This window comes from Alosa pseudoharengus, unplaced genomic scaffold, assembly GCF_046254945.1.
Source record: "Alosa pseudoharengus isolate Yale_2024_CS ecotype anadromous, Long Island Sound unplaced genomic scaffold, YU_APseudo_1.1 YU_APseudo_1.1_scf_22, whole genome shotgun sequence".
NCBI lineage: Eukaryota > Metazoa > Chordata > Actinopteri > Clupeiformes > Clupeidae > Alosa > Alosa pseudoharengus.
This window is the reverse complement of record NW_027468680.1, coordinates 421,430-440,418: the sequence shown is the minus strand read 5'-3', so window position 1 is coordinate 440,418 and position 18,989 is coordinate 421,430. Positions and strand designations below refer to the sequence as shown.

The 18,989-nt window shown below is 41.3% G+C and overlaps 1 protein-coding gene across 2 annotated transcripts in view; it reads right to left on the bottom strand.

Annotated features, from left to right (window-relative positions):
- Positions 1-16,026, bottom strand: part of efr3a (EFR3 homolog A (S. cerevisiae)) — a 121,304-nt gene extending 105,278 nt beyond the window's left edge. For both annotated transcript variants that reach the window (XM_076300164.1, XM_076300165.1), the window contains exons 1-2: positions 15,784-16,026; positions 15,343-15,452 (exon numbers count right to left, since the gene is read on the bottom strand). In XM_076300164.1, the coding sequence (XP_076156279.1) occupies positions 15,343-15,352 (10 nt within the window). In that variant the 5' untranslated portion in view covers positions 15,353-15,452; positions 15,784-16,026. The remainder of the gene's footprint in view (positions 1-15,342; positions 15,453-15,783) is intronic.
- Between the last annotated feature and the right edge of the window lie 2,963 nt (positions 16,027-18,989).

The window sequence follows — 18,989 nt, the reverse complement described above, 5'->3', positions numbered from 1 at the left end:
TTGAGAAATCGAATCTCCTTATCAATAAACCATGTCCACCAAGACCATCTCAAAATCTCAAAACACCTCACAAAAACAAAATCAATCTATCCTTGTGGAAAGGTTGCTTGGTAGCTCGAAGTAGGTATTTCTGTAATTCACAAAGATCATACACAAATATGCCGACTGAATAGATTGCTAGTTTATTTTGAGTAACCAGCTAGAAGTTCTCATGGCAGTTCTCTATCTATCTATTTATCTATTTCTCTGTCGATATCCTCATCCCCTGCTTCATTCCTCTTCTCTCCCCCAGAAGTCTGTCCCAACCACCGCAATTAACTAGGCCCCAGCTGTGGCGCAACTGGCTGGGGCACCTGCACCGTATGCCGGCGACCCGGGTTCGATTCCCGCCCCCTGGTCAATATATTTCACTCATAGAACATTTATTTAAAAAAATAGTCTCGGCTGTTTGCAACTGATATATTATGGGGCAGCCGTGGCCTACTGGTTAGCGCTTCGGACTTGTAACTGGAGGGTTCAAACCCCGACCAGTAGGCACGGCTGAAGTGTCCTTGAGCAAGGCACCTAACCCCTCACTGCTCCCTGAGCGCCGCTGTTGTACCAGGCAGCTCACTGCACCGGGATTAGTGTGTGATTCACCTCACTGTGTGTTCACTGTGTGCTGAGTGTGTTTCACTCATTCACAGATTGGGATTAATGCAGAGACCAAATTTCCCTCACGGGATCAAAAGAGTATATATACTATACTATACTATACTTACACACACACACACATCATCAGAACAGAACAGCACAGTAATATATACTTATATAGGCTCCCTCTCTAGGGCTCTGGTTTGCAACAATTGCGACGTGACTGCAACTGCGACACATACAGTGGCTATCAGTTAAGTTTGGACGGTTTCCTGCATGAATCACGCACCCATTTTCTTGGCAGAAATGGCACAAACTGCAGTTGACCCAAACAACCACCAGGTGGCTCCTGGGAGTTCTGCCACTACTATTTTTGATGCGACTTGACTTACTGCTTCCATGACGCATCCAGTTTCCAAGTCAGTAGAACAATCAGAAACAGTTGAGCCATTACCAAACATATATGATAATACAATAGCGTGAGTTTATATATCTTATCAGGAGCGTCGCCAGCCGATTTTGCCGGGACTTCAGCCCTGAATGTTTTGAGTGTAGCCCCACATGTATTTTGCAAAGTTGACTAACAAATAAGAAACCATTATTCGGGTCATGCATTGGAACTGTGAGATGAGATGGACCTATTTATCATATAAAAGCAGGACACGGGTTTCCTCTCACTCTCCATGCAGCAGATCTAACTTGAACTTTAGGCTACCTTAGGCTACCATCATTTGAAATGTAGGCTGCTTAGAGCAGGGGTTCCCAAACTTTTCCTTGACAAGGCCCCCCAAATACCACTAGGTTCTGGCCAAGGACCCCTTGATGTGTTATTAAACCCATCGACAATACTACGGCAAATTTAAAAATACATTAAGCTAATCCTAATAATTATTTTAGCCACAAGCACTTTGTGATGGAGCATACAGTGTGTAAACTTACATTTGGGGCTTTCTGCTATATGAGAGCTATCACTCTACTATTATTCCCAGTCATTATCATGGAAAATAATGTTCAGATATGCGATAAATTATTATTTTGTTATAATAATTTTGTTATATTAATTATTATTTGGCATTGTATAACAACCCTCATAGTAATAGGTATATTTTAAAAATTTCAAATGTATTTATTTGTTGCTTTTATTTTCCCTTCCATCTTGCTGAGGCCCCCCTGGCACCCCCTCGCGGCCTTCGGCCCCAACTTTGAAAACCACTGGCTTAGAGCGTGCGCACGCACGAGAGAGAGAGACAGAGAGTCAGTCAGTTCCAGGGTAGGGCATGTCATTGTTTGCATTTCCTATTTAGTATAAGAAGGTTATGAGGAAATCATAAAGGCAACAAGGCAGGGATTGGTAATTTTATAGATAAATAGAAATAGCCTACTGTCATGCAGTTTATAGGGTAGGCCAACTTGGAGTGAACTTACACACGGGAGATTCTTTCTCTAGGCTAATCGTAGCTGAGCAGAGTTGGGTGTAACGTGTAATTAATCACGTTACAGTTCCTACAGTGTGCGAGCAAAGATATTCAGAATTCTGGGAGGGCGACAAGATAGATAGATAGATAGATAGATAGATAGATAGATAGATAGATAGATACTTTATTGATCCCCAGGACAAGAATATTGGCAAAAAAATAGAATTCATCGGAGTAGGCTGTTTGTTACCTTACTACCGAGTGGGAAACAGTGCACAACTAACTAGCTAATGACTAGTCTGATGTCAATCACACCACAAATTGATTCCAAAAAAATATGTTAGGCTATAGGCTACAAGCTAGGACTGCCACTGTTTTCAGTGTGAATTAGAGCATCTAGTATAATTAATTACAGAAGGAACGCAACTCGCAAGCGCACTTCACTCAAAGCAGTTCAATGTTTTGCAAGTTGTGTGCATGTCATCATTCAACATTGTGAAGGAGGGCTGGGCAGCGCTTCGATAAAGGTCTCTTTCAAAATGTCCTGTTACAATTGCAGCTGCTTCCGATTGTTGAATATTTAGAAAGTAGCCTACATGACGGCATTTTTGAGCTAGTGAGAGAGTCAGATTTTTGGCTTCTGGTAGTAACTTGCTAATTAAATAAAGCAAGACTTGAGTGATATCACAAATTTGAAAGGAAAAATATGAAGGCAACAAGTGGCGGGCGAGGCCAGAGTTGGAGGGATCTTGTGTCCTGTTGCTGTAAAGGACGTGAGTAAAGGACGTGAGGCTAGAGTTGGAGGGATATTGTGTCCTGTTGCTGTAAAGGACGAGCCCAATCACCTATTTCTCCGTTGTGTAATAAAAGCAGTATCATCATGCAGTGGTTGAAGTTTGCCAGGGTGGATAAGCACAGTTGTAAAGGGCATAAATAAAAAAGGCAAAAAATGTCCTTTGCCAAACCCAAAATACGAATTTTATCTTAAACAACTCTAAATATCGGCGAGGGATAGGTTGGGATATTGTAGAAATTTCACTTAAATTGCAACCAACATGCCTGCTTGCCAACGTTCAAACGACAACGAAAAATATATCAAAGCACTTTTTGTTTGAATGTAGCATGAACATTTTTTTAAACAGCTGGACAAATGATTTAGCTAATTGATTATAGCCTGTACACCAGCAATTGTTGACCAGCAACAATGACATTGACAGTAGCCCAGCCTAACAAGCAGATGTTGCAAAAGACATCAAAACACAAAGGCAATTAATCAGAAATAAATAATGTAATCTGCAGCGCTTTATTTAACAAACTGCAAGCAACAAGAGGGTTGAGTTTGCGAGGCCAAACCCAAGAGCAGAGATGAACTGATCTCTGCAATAGTCATTTTGGAGGTACAAACTCTCCCTGCTCCTGCTTCCATTTTACATTGACTTGACATTTTTTTAATTCAATTTTTGCGACGTTCTCCTAATGTGCCTTTTGCACGAAAAGAACGTACTCGCCTGTTCTGCTACTAGGCCACTGAAAGGAACAACAGAAAATCTGTTCAAGCAGTCGATAGGCTATATGGTAACAAGCTTCCCAATCGTTTCCATAAAATAGGATAAGTCAAAGACAGAAAACTAAGTCTTATAATGACATAATGGTATAGTCTTTTTTCCATTTAGGATGCGCAGGTGAGGGATAAGACTTTCATGGTGGACCACACACTTTTTCTTGTGTCAGGAACTCTGCACATAGGCTTAGTCCGTCCATAGCCCAGCTCCAGCGAAGACGGCTCTGGTCATCCCATCTTACCCTCCCCCCACTTCCTCTAGCCTACCATTCAGCCTATGAAGTAGGGTGACCAGACGTCCCGGTTTTCCTTTGTCATATGAATGCTGTCATTTTGTTAACATTACTGTTAAGGAAATGCTGTAGGCAAAGGCTATATTTCAACCTCATTAGTGTAGTAAAAAAAATCAGAACTATTCACGAGGTTTCTGGGCAGAATATTTATATTCTTATAGCAAGCAAACTTCTCATGACTGCCGACAAAGTAGCCTACTGCCAGCTGACGAAGCTCTCATTTTAAAACATTACTGAGAGACAGAGGCACTATACAATCAAGAAATCCTGCCACTGAATCCAAAACTATGTTTGACATTATGTACAAAGCTTATAGGCTACAGTGGACTAGCATGTTGCAGGGGCTACTAAAAACACTGACAAACAACACAATGAAAAATCGGCCAATCACAGCCCTTGCTGTAGAACGCTCCGTCAGGTTCGACCGCGGAACGCCACAGCAGACTTATGGTGCCCCCAAGTGGCTGCAGTTGTACTTACATTTCACGCAGCTGCGTGTATCATGTTTTTTGTGAATGAAGTGCATTTTTAACCAGTACCCACTGTACGGTACTCTGTTGGAGTGTTAGCTGGCTGCAGTTCATGAACTTTTTCTTACGTCTCGCCGGCGCCATGTTCTCTTTCTTCTAATAGGCTCCAGCCATAGACATCATACACATACCTGTCAACATTTAGCTTTCCAAAAACGGGAGATTTTTTTTCAGGGGGGGGGGGGTGGTCAGGATCTGTAGCAGATACCGATCTGTGTTTGCATATTTAATACGTTTCATACACGTGTTTCAACACTGCATTTCGGTCGTTGCTTTTACCTTACCATTACCTTACGCATGCCAGTTATGTATCCACCAGCTGCCTGTCTGTCAGATTTGGTTCCGAGGGCACAAGTTCAGTGTATCAACAACACTCAATAACAGTTTATGTGATGTGTTAATCAATTAAATTCCCAACAATTTCACAACAGCTAGTTCTGGAGTAGGCCATTCAACTAGCCCGCTTGCTTATGACGAGACTCAGGCTGCGCAGTCGGCACCTGCTTCCTTATTTGGGTATTGGGTTGACAGGTTTTAGCCTATGACAAAACGGTTGAAATTGAAACTAAGTGATCGTGTATGTGTAGGGTAGTGTTTCCCAGGAGATTTTATTTGGGTCGCCAGCACAATTTATGTTGTGTTATAGGCCTAACTGATACCATTTGTAATTTGATACCAGGAAAGCTAACAGTTTTCTATTAGGATGTAGATTGTTAACTACCACAGTCACGGTTTTGTTATAAAAGCTCATGAAACTGGCGCATGAAACTGGGGGACGAACGCATCGCAGAGGGGATGCCAGCATGGCTATCTACCTCTCAAAATGAAACCGTTCTGTGGGGCGCCTGCCATGTACCTCACAGTTGCAAACTGCAAGGGACATGAATCCGCCTATTTGCACGAACATTAACAGATACCAGCTCCTCAACTTTACCGATTCAAATCTAGTGACCGCGCTGTCAACTAAAGCAGACATCCATAGACCGGACATAAGGCCATTCAATTTGCATACAGTTTCGATTGCAGATGCAATCTTTAAAGTTAAAATGCACAACAGTGCTTTATAGTCTACAATTTAAATGGGCATTTTAAACACTATTCCTCTCGTTTTCTACCTCGCTAACTCCAAAGTAAAGGCGCATTCGTCCGGCTATTGCGCAAACGCCTCTTGTTCTGATATAACGACTATACAATATAATATAATACAACAATGCAATATAACGACTTGAGTTATTTGCTGTTTACATTGGAATTTGACGTCCACAGTGTTATGGACCCATTTGTCTGCAACGCAACGTAGCCTACAACATTTTTTTTTAGAAATACAGGAACAGCTTACTATGCTGACGAATGACGACTGCACAACATGCAAAAATTTGCCCTACTCTCGGATGCGCATTAAAACGTATCTTTTCAGTAGTCATTTCCAACTTTTCACGCTGATGGTGCTCAAAATGCAACACAACCGTGTTCAAAGCAGGGATCCTATAGCAATGTATGGTTGGGAGAGGCATAGAAAAATTGGAGAACCTGTGACCTAAAACAATATTGGTGGTTGCAGGGTAGATTTGGAGTGAAATGGAGTTTAAAAAGTGGGTCGCCAGAAAAAAAGTTTGGGAAACACTGGTGTAGGGTGTATTTCATACACAATCTGGCAACCTGAATGGATCAATGATTTTAAAATGAAGTTTGATGGCCATGCAAATTACGGGAGTTTTCCGGGAGAAATAACAAAACGGGAGGGTGCTGGGAGATGACCTTGAAATACGGGAGAAACCTGGGAAAAACGGGAGTGTTGACAGGAATGATCATACAGCTCGATTAGCCATAGGGCATCTTCTTTTTTTATTGGCGGATTACAGCATTCAGTGTGTATACTGCCACCTACTGTACAGGAGTGTGTAAAGCGACTCGCCATGGTACTTTCTATGGTCTCATCTCCCATGCGATCTAATGTCTATGGTCTGCAGTGTTGGGCAAGTTACTTCAAAATCATAATGTATTATGTATTACTTATTACTGTCATTTCAAAGTAATTTGTTACATTATAATATTACTGTCTCTGAATTGTAAGGCATTACACTACTATTGCATTACTTTTAAGTTACTTTCACCAAAATATCTAGAAATATGGATTTGCCATTCTAAATGCAGTTTATTACGCTCAATGCAGCTTGCTCTTCCAATGGAGGGAGATGTGGTATAGCATATTGACTGAGCTAGGCTTAAGGCTAACAACAGTAGAATGCAATAGGCGCAGTGCTCATGATGCAATACAAGGAACAATCATAGTCAGAATTTTGTTAAAAACCGACAAAAGGTCAAAGTCTGGTAAATTGTGATAGAAATACTGTAACTTTAAGGCCTAGGCCTACTCATTAAAATCAATAGAGAGCCTACTATATTGTAAATCAAAGCTTAAAGGAACCGTATGTAAGATTGTGGCCAAAACTGGTACTACAATCACTTTCAAATTACTGTAGAGCGATGTATCCCCTTCCCCTCCCCTCTGACTGGCAGAGTTGGCAACCGGATGATGAAACACTACTGACTTTGTGATTAGTAGAGGATACAAGGAAGTTTATTGTCACATGCATATAGTTACTGGAAGTAAGAAATGCAGTGAAATTATGTCTGGTGTCAGCCTATTTGTGCATTAATGGGAGGGGGTAAAAAGTGCAGTAGAAGAGGGGTTTAGTAGATTAAGTGGCAAGGGCTGCATAAGAAAGGTGGGGGAGGATTGGGATTGGGGGGGGGGCACCAACAAGGAGCACCCAAGAGCAACAGGGGCAAGGAAAAACTCCCTTACCAAGGAAGAAACCTTGCGCAGATCCACGGCTCAATCAAGATAGGTGGAGGGTGGCGCATTAGGCCAAAACACAACATGACAACATCAACATCAGTTGAGGGCTGCAACTTCACTTTTTAAATGACAATATCCTGGCCAGACTACTGTTGTCAGTGATATAAGTATTTGAAATGAACATAATTTCTTAATGTCTAGTGACATATCAGGGCAATTTTATGATTAATTGAAATACATTTTTTACATACGGTTCCTTTAATAAAGACATGTCAAGATGGTGGCCTGCTGGCCATTTCGGTGCCCTAAGTGAGTGGCTTTGAGTGAGTGACATTTAAATGATAACTCAAACACCTAAAGTAAAATAAAAGGCCTATTATTCACAGACCATTAATGTGTGTTTTTAAACATTAATTTCTGAAGAAATGCTGTTTTACTTATAAATGGTGCACTGTCACTTTAAGAGCATTGATCTTTACGTTGTCATAATGCCCTTTTGCCAGCTCTTGTCTACAAGCCTTATTTGTTTGAGTTACATTGATAGCACAATATTAACAATAATATGCACAATGTTAAGTTGTTTTAAGCAACCTTCATTGCTTTGGAAATGGAAGTATGCAGTCACATGTTGCTTCACATTTCATTTTGCGAATACAAGTGAATTATGAGCCTGGTATCCACCTAGCTATCTGAATGGAATGCGTTTCAGTCGACTCAGCATATCATGTGCTTCATGTAGCCTAAATGCTTGGAAAACGAATAATTGAAGACCCACCAATTCTAGTACTACGTGGTGATTGAGAGAACCCAAAAGGTATCAAACTTGCATGTAACATCGTGTTAGTGCATTTTGACATTGTAAACGTTATTGATGAAGAGTGAAACGCAGTTTGCAGTAAAGCTACTATTCATTGGTACATTTGGGTGCCCCCTCTGTCCTTTGGTGACCAACGCAAAGTGCGTGATGCGCGTGGTGGGAGCGGTGGCACTGCCAGGCTATACAATCTTTTTCTGCATTTCTATCCCTTTATTCTCTTCAATTCAAGTTCACAGCACAAAGCTGACATGCACAACAGCATAGTTTGTGTTTTATCAAGAATCTAAAAGATTAGCGTGGCACTACTTTAGATGTTTCATTAACTTACTTGTGCTATTTCGCGAGGCATAGAGAGATCTTTCGGTTTCGCACACAAAGTGCACTAACTATTATGTTCTTCATAGCCTTGTCTCTTACAAGCTGAAAATAATGAGCGTAGGCTTATGTCCATCCCGCAAATAGTCCGCCTGCGAGTCTGCTGCAGCCACAGTCATATTCAACCGGTATCAGGAGATAACGTTCTACTATTTTGCGCAGATTTTTTCTCCTCTGTTGTTCTCGCGTGGTGTTTGCGAATATGTATCAAAACAAAACACCACTTAATTTCAGGTTAAATGCATTGTAACACGCGTTACTGAAGTTTGTACCGAGTAAAATGTTACCCAATTTTTTTTTGTAATGCCTTACATTACCACGTTACCGCAAACAGCAATATATTACAGTAATTACATTACTTTTGTAACACGTTACACCCAACACTGATGGTCTTTACTCATCTCCAATGCGATCTAATGTCTATGGTCTTCACTCATCTAATGTCTATGGTCTCTACTCATCTCCCATGCAAACTAATGTCTATGGTCTTCACTCATCTAATGTCTATGGTCTTCACTCATCTCCCATGCGATCTAATGTCTATGGTCTTCACTCATCTAGGGCCCTATCATGACATTCTAAAGTGCATCGTCACTCGTCAAAAGTCTATTCAAATTTAGTAGGATGTCCAGTTCACATTGGGAGGGGTTTCGTTCTCAAAAGTGGAGCGCATGGCGTAACAAGGTGTTCCTAGGTCTTTTAATCAGTCATATGGGTGTGTTTGGGGCGTAACATCATTTTAAACCAATGAGAATGACATCTGTCATTCCCTTTAACGGCGCAACGCGCGATATGTCAAATAAATGCATTGGTATTTTGTCATTCAACGGCGCATTTGAAGGAAGCTGCTTGCGAGACCGTATGGAATAGTCATTCTTAAACCATGCTTTACTAAAACCTAGCATAGCCTTCACGCATTTCCACTCGTCTATTATTTGAACTCATTGGCAAAGTGAAACTAACTTCACCAAGGAGTCAGTCTACGACAAGACAGTTACATGCAGTTACTTTCACTATTGACTGACAATGGGTTACCATCGAAAACATAGGCTGGAAAAAGCAACACTTACCCTAATGTTGCTCAAATGACTGAATAAAACAACATTTATCCTGCAGAGGAGTTGCTTATATCTCGTGACAGTGCGTCTTCAGCTGTGCTCCATACGTGTCTCTCGCCTCTCCCCTAATCACTTTTAACCGTCATTACCAATTTGCAAATGATGGTGAATAGTATAGATGTACAGTATTTCGTAATATCTTTATTCTAATTATGTTTCCCATTGTAATCGTGCAATTTGTAATGCTTTGCATGGACGTGCGCTGCTGTGCGTTCATGAATGATAGAAGGATGGTGCGTGCACCTGCCAATATGACTGTTGAAATGCGCTCTTAAAATAGCATATGAACAACTCGCCATTGACTTCTGACCAGGTTTAGGTGGTGTATGATAGCGATTTTTAGACAATGCGCTAGGTCCCTCCCTAGGTTGTTAATTGCCACATCCCTGGGCGCAATGCTTAAAAAATAAACGTGCAAAATAACGAATTCAACTTTCCGCGAATGAATAACGAGTATTACGCCATGCGCTGGTGGCCCAAAATACAGCACCTAATGTCTATGGTCTCTACTCATCTCCCATGCGATCTAATGTCTATGGTCTTCACTCATCTAATGTCTATGGTCTTCACTCATCTAATGTCTATGGTCTCTACTCATCTCCCATGTGAAGGGGCACTGTGGCCACCTAGCGGGTCATTTCGCTAGTACATTCTCAAGCCTGATTTTTAGTGATTTAAGTTCTGCCAGATCGTCCCCCAGCCCGCCACGTTGAAAAACGTAGTGGCAGTCGGCTGCCAATGACATCTATAGACGTCAATTTAAATACAAGAGTTGACTGCTGGCAGCCAATGAGGTAATGATAAAAAATATTTGCAGTAGGCTGTTTAGTTGTTAATTCACCTTATTCACCATTGAGTATACTAAAACCAGCTACAGGGTACACTGACTATATCATTAATGCATTTATCTATCTATCCTTATATATATATATATATATATATATATATATATATATATATATATATATATATATATATATATATATTAGGGGTGTAACGGTACACAGAAGTCACGGTTCGGTTCATACCTCAGTTCGGACATCACGGTTCGGTATGAGTTCGGTACAATGGAGGGAAAAGCAAAACAAAAATGCAGAAAGCATTTTTTTTGTACATTTCTCAGGCTGTACCACTTAGTGTCCTACAGTCTCTTCCCTGAGCTATCTGAACAGCCTGAAGTGTGTAAGATGTAGGCTAAACAGTACAATAAGTACCCAGACTCCATCTGTAACTTGTAAACAAAATAAAACAATCAGCTATAAAACTGAAAATAGGCCTACAGCATCTCTTATTTCTGAAAGTGCAAATTACATAGAAAAATTATTTTTAAAAATCCACTTAAGCAAGATCTTCAACATCTGTGTTTAGTTGTATATGGAAGGGTCTACAATTTGCCTCAATATTTTTCATTGTGTGTAAAGTAATAATCTAGCCTACTAACTGTGAAAATATCACACTATTTTGCCTTTTTTTAAAAAACGAAATTGCTACACACTGTGCTACACACAGACTACAACTAGAAGTCGAAAAGTAGAAAAAAAAAATGTAATGTAAATGTAATAATGTAAAAAGTCACGTGACTTTGCCCTTTGACGTTAACTCACCGTAGCATGGTTTGTTTATTAGCCTGGTTAGCGTTGTCACTTTACTGTCTATGCACTTAACACTACCAGCTACTCATGTGAGAAGTTACAAGTTACCCTGACAGGTATTTACCACGCGATTTACATAGCTTTCTGTCATTACGAAATCGTTTAATTTAAGCCATAGGTTTTGGCCCTATTTGTATATGTATCCAAACGCTGCTGAAGCGCAGGGGAAGTTTTTTACCCCTCATTTCAGTGATTGGTAGCCTACATCATCTGGGTGATGGCTTCTAATATGTGTAGCATTTTTTCCACTCACATACCCAACAACTGCTGAACAACGCCGACACACAGTTTCATCTTATCCACCACTCTTTCGCCTGTACTAACGTTACTGTAACTGAAGTTCTCAAACTTGCGATCTTAAAGAGACCAGCGGATCCTCTAACTCTTGTGGGTCGCCACCACTCGCTTAGTGCTGCTATCTCTGACTGACTGACTTGACCGACGACCTGACAAAAAAAGAACATAGGCGCCAATCAGAGCTTCAGAGCTAAGGCAAGGCTACAGATTAGCATTAGGTGTCGCTAAAGAACTCCCGTAACTCTCGCTACTTAACAGTAATTGCGCATGACATTAATTAATCCGCACATGAGTTTTATGTATTTTTATACCGTGTGTTCTCTGTGTAAATTCATGCACCGAACCGTGACGCCGTACCGTTTCGGTTCAATACGAATACATGAACCGTTACACCCCTAATATATATATATATATATATATATATATATACACATACATATACACACACACACACACACACATTCTATATGAATAGAAATAAAAAATAGAAATAATACTTTATTTCAAATTATTTATTCATGACAGCACACATTATGCAGATTACATTAAGCTCCAGTGTTTGTAGCAGGCTGTGTAGTTGTTAATGGTAGTAAATATCTGTAGTAGGCTGTGTAGTTGTTAATGGTAGTAAATATCTGTAGTAGGCTGTGTAGTTGTTAATGGTAGTAAATATCTGTAGCAGGCTGTGTAGTTGTTGTAGTAAATAGCTGTAGCAGGCTGTGTAGTTGTTAATGGTAGTAAATATCTGTAGTAGGCTGTGTAGTTGTTAATGGTAGTAAATATCTGTAGCAGGCTGTGTAGTTGTTAATGGTTTGTAAATATCTGTAGCAGGCTGTGTAGTTGTTAATGGTAGTAAATATCTGTAGCAGGCTGTGTAGTTGTTAATGGTTATCTGTAGCAGGCTGTGTAGTTGTTAATGGTAGTAAATATCTGTAGCAGGCTGTGTAGTTGTTGTAGTAAATATCTGTAGCAGGCTGTGTAGTTGTTAATGGTAGTAAATATCTGTAGCAGGCTGTGTAGTTGTTGTAGTAAATAGCTGTAGCAGGCTGTGTAGTTGTTAATGGTAGTAAATATCTGTAGTAGGCTGTGTAGTTGTTAATGGTAGTAAATATCTGTAGCAGGCTGTGTAGTTGTTAATGGTTTGTAAATATCTATAGCAGGCTGTGTAGTTGTTAATGGTAGTAAATATCTGTAGTAGGCTGTGTAGTTGTTAATGGTTATCTGTAGCAGGCTGTGTAGTTGTTAATGGTAGTAAATATCTGTAGCAGGCTGTGTAGTTGTTGCCTTATTCACCATTGTGTGTAAACCAACAGGAGGCTACAGCAGGATGCACTGACTGGATCATTAATGCATTTTTGCCACCTACTGGCATATACATAGAACACAACCATCCTGTGTTTTGGGTACCCTGTAGCCTCGTTTTGGTTTACATACAATAAGGAGGATTGTAGTTATAGTACAAGCTCAAAACCTTTAAAGCACCTTCCCAAAACTGACTATCTTCCCAAAACTGACCTAAAGGAAGCTTTTTGTTTGTTTGGTGACCGTCACTGTTACAAGCCAACCGGCCATAATGATTGCAAGTGATAAGTGATCAGAAAAAATGTTTTAGAACTTTGACATATTACACACACACGCGCTAGTGGTCAACCGATCATAAACAGCCTTCTAATTATATCTGCTATTCTGAGGACTACACAGGCCACTAGTATAGGCTATATAGAACCGATATTTAGGACTGATAGAGCCAACATAAAGACTACATAGACACAGACACACACACACACACACACACACACACACACACACACAACAAATCAGCTGGTTTCATCGCCCTCTCACGGTGAATTGCACGGATGAATATTACATGATTTTGTGCTTCTTTGTCAATCGGACCTTCGTCAAAATGAAACGCCATTGTGTGACAAGTGTAAAAATAGTGGCCTGATTGAACATGCTCTGAAATAACCGAACATAATTGAACATAACCTGAACAAAACCTACCCCCTACCAGGTTAAGTTCAGAGCTTATGTTACCATAGTTACTTACATAGCCTGATCATTTTTGAACGTTTTGGAAATGAAATCCCAGGTTTACCACTCTGGGTTAGTTAAGTTCAGAGCCTATGTTACCATAGTGACTTACATAGCCTGATCGTTTTGGTAAGCCAGTAAACCTGCTTTCTGAAATACCCCCCTGTGGGGTGTACTACGAATCTCGATTAGTGGGTTAGCGAGGTATGTGGCGCTCAAAGCCAGGCTATGCTGTGACACGAAAGTGGATCTGTTTTAGTGTCGCTATATCACCATGGTATCTTATGCTGTCAACCAAACCTGGTCGGGAGGAGGTTATGTGCTAAGTTATAGCTCAAATCGTGTAATCTACCGCACATTGACCAATCAATTGTCTTAAAAACGAAGTTATCTCACGTGTAGGATTCTGTCATATATCTTACAGGTGGAGCTCCGCCTCTACTAACATTTTGGATCTCGAATGCGCTTTAATAGTGCTGTGCGTGCAAATATCCCACTATGGACGTGCATAACATACAACAACTGATGACAATTGATTTATTTGATGTTATAGGTTAGACACAAAAAATGACCGCAGTGTAGATTAAGCTATCGCTCATGAATGCGGAAGTAATTGTTTTTAAATAGAGGCGGTCTTGTGCGTCTCCACGTTACACGATTGGCCAAAGTCATCCCAACACAGAGAACGCGCACAGATCTGAGCTGAAAGCCTAGTTTGACAAATATATCACATAACTGCAATTGTAGTATCACTGAACGTATACCCCTGAGTCAAGGCTTTGTCAAGCCTCGAGATGTCTACATAGCCTAGATATGTCTAACGTGCTTCGTAGTATACCCCACGGATCAACAACCATACACACACACACAGACACATCAGATCAACACACACACACCAGCAGATCAACAACCACACGAGCACACACACACCAGCAGATCAACAACCACACACACACAAACATGCGCACACACACATCAGATCAACACACACACACCAGCAGATCAACAACCATACACATACACACGCGCGCACACACACACACACACACACACACACACAGATCAACAACCACATACACACACACACACACAGATCAACAACCACATACACACACACTCACACCAGCAGATCAACAACCACACACACACACAAATCAGATCAACACACACACGCACACAGACACACACCAGCAGATCAACAACCATATACAGACGCACAAACACACACGCACCAGCAGATCAACAACCACAACCACACACACACGCACTTACACACATCAGCAGATCAACAACCATACACACACACACACCAGCAGACCAACACACACACACACACACCAGCAGATCAACAGCCATACACACACGCACACACAAATCAGAACAACACACACACCAGCAGATCAACAGTCACACACACACACATACACAAATCAGGAGATCAACACACACACACCAGCAGATCAACAGTCACACACACAAATCAGGAGATCAACACACACACACACAAACCATCAGATCAACAGTGTCACACACAGAACAGCTGATCAACAAACACACCAACAAATCAACAGTCACAAACACACACACGCAGATCAACAAACCAACAAATCAACAGTCTGTCTCTCTCTCACAAACACACACACGCAGATCAACAAACCAACAGCCTCTCTCTCACACATAAACACACACACACGCAGATCAACACAGCTCACAGCTCTACTAGCTGGGCCTGATGCAGGCTTTATGTGAATCTGCAAAGACTTCTCTGAATGACAACATAAGTGTATGTGTGTGTGTGTGTGTGTGTGTTATACCGGCTGGCATTCCTCCACAGCGGTCAAGACGTAGTTCCTGTAATTTAATGTCCACGACAGGTCCCAGCCGCTCGAGGCTCCGTCTTCCGCAGTTCCTTCGATATGCGCTCCTGAAATGCAGCACGATGAGATTGACTACTCGGAGAGGCTACTGAACAGATCAAAGCTCATCGCTATCGTACCGCACCGTCTTCGCCGCCCTGTTCCCTGTATCACCTGCCAACTCTTTTCCCACTCGAACAGATTCGCAAACAACCCCGCCAGACACAGACTCTTGCGCGCACACACACACACACGCACACACACACACAGAATAGGCTTCAAACTTGCACTAGCTCTATAATACAACGCCAATGCCTGACGTGACGTCGCCAAAACATATGGCTGTCATTCCCGTGGTTAATGGCCAATTTTCATCTGCGAAGGCGCGCGACTGCATACCTGTAGAGGATTACGCGCAGATTGGAGCTTCCTGTAATGGGCTTACGTAGAGCACACGACCTCGACACGGAAGTGGAGGCTGAGCTGAAAGTGACTTTGACGGACCTCGCACTCGCGACATTTAATGGTGCAGTCCTTCACGAGCAGCGGCCGGGCGCGAAGGGAGCCGCGAGCTTCACTGAAGGACAGAGACAAACGGCGAAAATCTTGTGTCTTCCGCGTATCTGCAGCATGTAGGGTGCGCGCGTTTTGGTCCCTCCCCATGCGCGTGAGATTCGGGTCACTCTGCCAGTGCACGAGCAGCAACTTTCTTTTGCCTCCCAGTTGCCACCGAGTCGCTGTCCGTCTGTCGCAGATTGATTTCTGCTTCTTCCTCTCTCTCGCCCTCACCTCAGAGAGACGTACGATACGAGTGCGCTGCAAAATCAGCCCGGATGTGCAGAGTGTCAATAAGCGCGTGAGAGCATCTGCGACTCATTTTTGACTGAACGAATTTCCCTGCAGCCTGTAATCCTCATTCCTTTTAGGAGAGGAGACCCATTGGTTTTAATCAGAACATATTGACGCTGTGGGAACACACATTTCATGCTACCAAACACACACCGCCTGCTTCATTAGGACTATTTCAGCTTAGTACTACCAAAGTAAAAGCAGTACTACATTTTCGTTTAACCTTTTATCTGAACCAGTGGTTTGCACTGCAATACTTAGTGCACAACCCCCAAACCAACCACAGCAACCTGAAGCAGAACACCAAGACTAACCTGCAGTCCTTGAGTTAGAGTTAGAAAATATATGATAGCATTGCATTTAGTGTTTTATTAAGCAGTTTAATTAGGCTAAAAACCTTAAGTGAGAGATATTCCCACAAAACTTCCACAGCTGTTTATTTACTTTAAGTCAATATTGTTTTACATTACAACTAAACAATTGATAAATTCAGTTTCAAATGTATCATTTTTTGTTTTATATTTTGGACATATTAAAGTGAAATGTTATTACTTTGGGTATTTTGAATAGATCAAAATACCAGCAACAACCAATAAGAAAATACAATTTGGCCATGAACTCTGAACAAGAAATTTCCACTTCAATTGTACTTACATGCAATTTTTTACACTGAACTCTACTCTAGGAACTGTCGGGCCAGGTTGAGCCAACAGCTTCAAGCACCGAGACTCAAACTCAAGCACCGAGACCATACAGTCAATGCACAGAACAATACAGTCTATGCTCAGAACCATACAGTCTATGCTCAGAACCATACAGAACCATACAGTCTATGCTCAGAACAGTACAGAACTATACAGTCTATGCTCAGAACAATACAGTCTATGCTCAGAACCGTACAGAACCATACAGTCTATGCTCAGAACAATACAGTCTATGCTCAGAACCATACAGAACCGTACAGAACCATACAGTCTATGCTCAGAACCATACAGAACCGTACAGAACTATAAAGTCTATGCTCAGAACCATACAGAACCGTACAGAACCATACAGTCTATGCTCAGAACCATACAGAACAATACAGAACCATACAGTCTTAAATGATCAGGCCGATAGCCTCTATCTTAAAGAGAGAGAGAGATAATTTTTATTACTTTTACTGCTTTTATAAATGGAATCTTGATCAATTTAATTTGGCCTTTTTTACAATAATTTACAAAAATCACCTTTTTAATGTCAAAGTGAAAGCAGATTTCTACAAAGTTATGTTACAGTTTTTCTCAGTTGCTAAAACACTAACTAACTTATCAGTTGCTTGAACTCATTACATTAGGACACACATAGGTGTCATCTTAGATACAGAGTTACGCTTCAAACCCCATTATTTCCACCTGAGAAACATTGCCAAAGTGCGGCCCTTGTTAACACAACAAGATGCAGATAAATTAATCCGCCTTTAGTCTAGTGATTAGTAGGACAGACTACTGCAATGCACTTTTTACATGGTCTCCCAAAAAAGCATATAAAGAAATTGGAACTCAGAACTCTGCTGCTAGACTTTTAACTAAGACCAAGAAGAGAGAGCACATCACCCCTGTGTTAGCTGAACTGCACTGGCTCCCTGTTTCCTATAGAATTGATTTTAAGGTTCTGTTAATTACTTACAAAGCTCTAAATGGCATAGCACCATCATATCATATATCTCTGAGCTGGTAATATCTTATCAACCAGAAAAATAACCTTAGATCTTCTGATACGAATCTTTTAATTGTGCCCAAAGTGCTCCACAAGCAAAGCGGAGAAGCTGCTTTCATCCATTATGCACTGAAGCTATGGAACACCCTTCCTCTGTACATCAAACAGGCAAATTCTGTAAACATACCTGTATATGAGAGCTTTTAGTTAACTCACTGTTATCTTGTAGCCTATTTCTTCAAATTATTTTGACCACCGCTAGTGTAACTGTCTTACACACACTCTCTCTCACAAACACACACACACACATAAACACACATGCATGCATACACAGACACACACCCATGCACACACACACACACATACACACACATGCATAGACACCGGGGCGCCACCAAGGGGTGGCCACCACAACATAAACTCTGGCCACCCCTGTGGCCACTCCTGGCTATGTAGCCGACTGATGCAAAATGTGTCCAAATTCACACCCATTTTTCTCTGTTCAATTGCTCACGCAGTACTTATCACACATAGATATCACGTGAAAGAGCATAACCTGAGCTTTCCAATGATATTAGCGGCTAGATGTTGTGATAAACGGTTCGCGAGACGTTGGATATACATGGCATTTAATCATATTTCCATTGTGCACACAGCTTGTCCATCTCCACACCCATTACTCTCGGTGGTATATCTCACAAACACCTTGGTCAAAACATAGCAAACCATATATCGAAATAAACAGCAGACCTTACCGAGGATGTGAAGCATTCCTCTGTACAGTAAGCGGATCCTGAGTAATCCGGTTTTGAAATTGCAGCAAAATTCTACATGTTATCTAATGAAATTCTAATATGTAAGTTAAGGGATACGGCCGCCGAGGTGTCCAGTTATACGGAATTAATGGACGAGGGCGAGGGGCAAAAAACAAGTTGCCTCCGCCCGAGTCCATTAATTCCGTATAACTGGACACACCTCGAAGGCCGTTATCCCGCTTATCACCCGATGGCACTGTAAAGCAAAGGAAACAGGCGGTTCCGTTTAAAAAGAAGCTCACT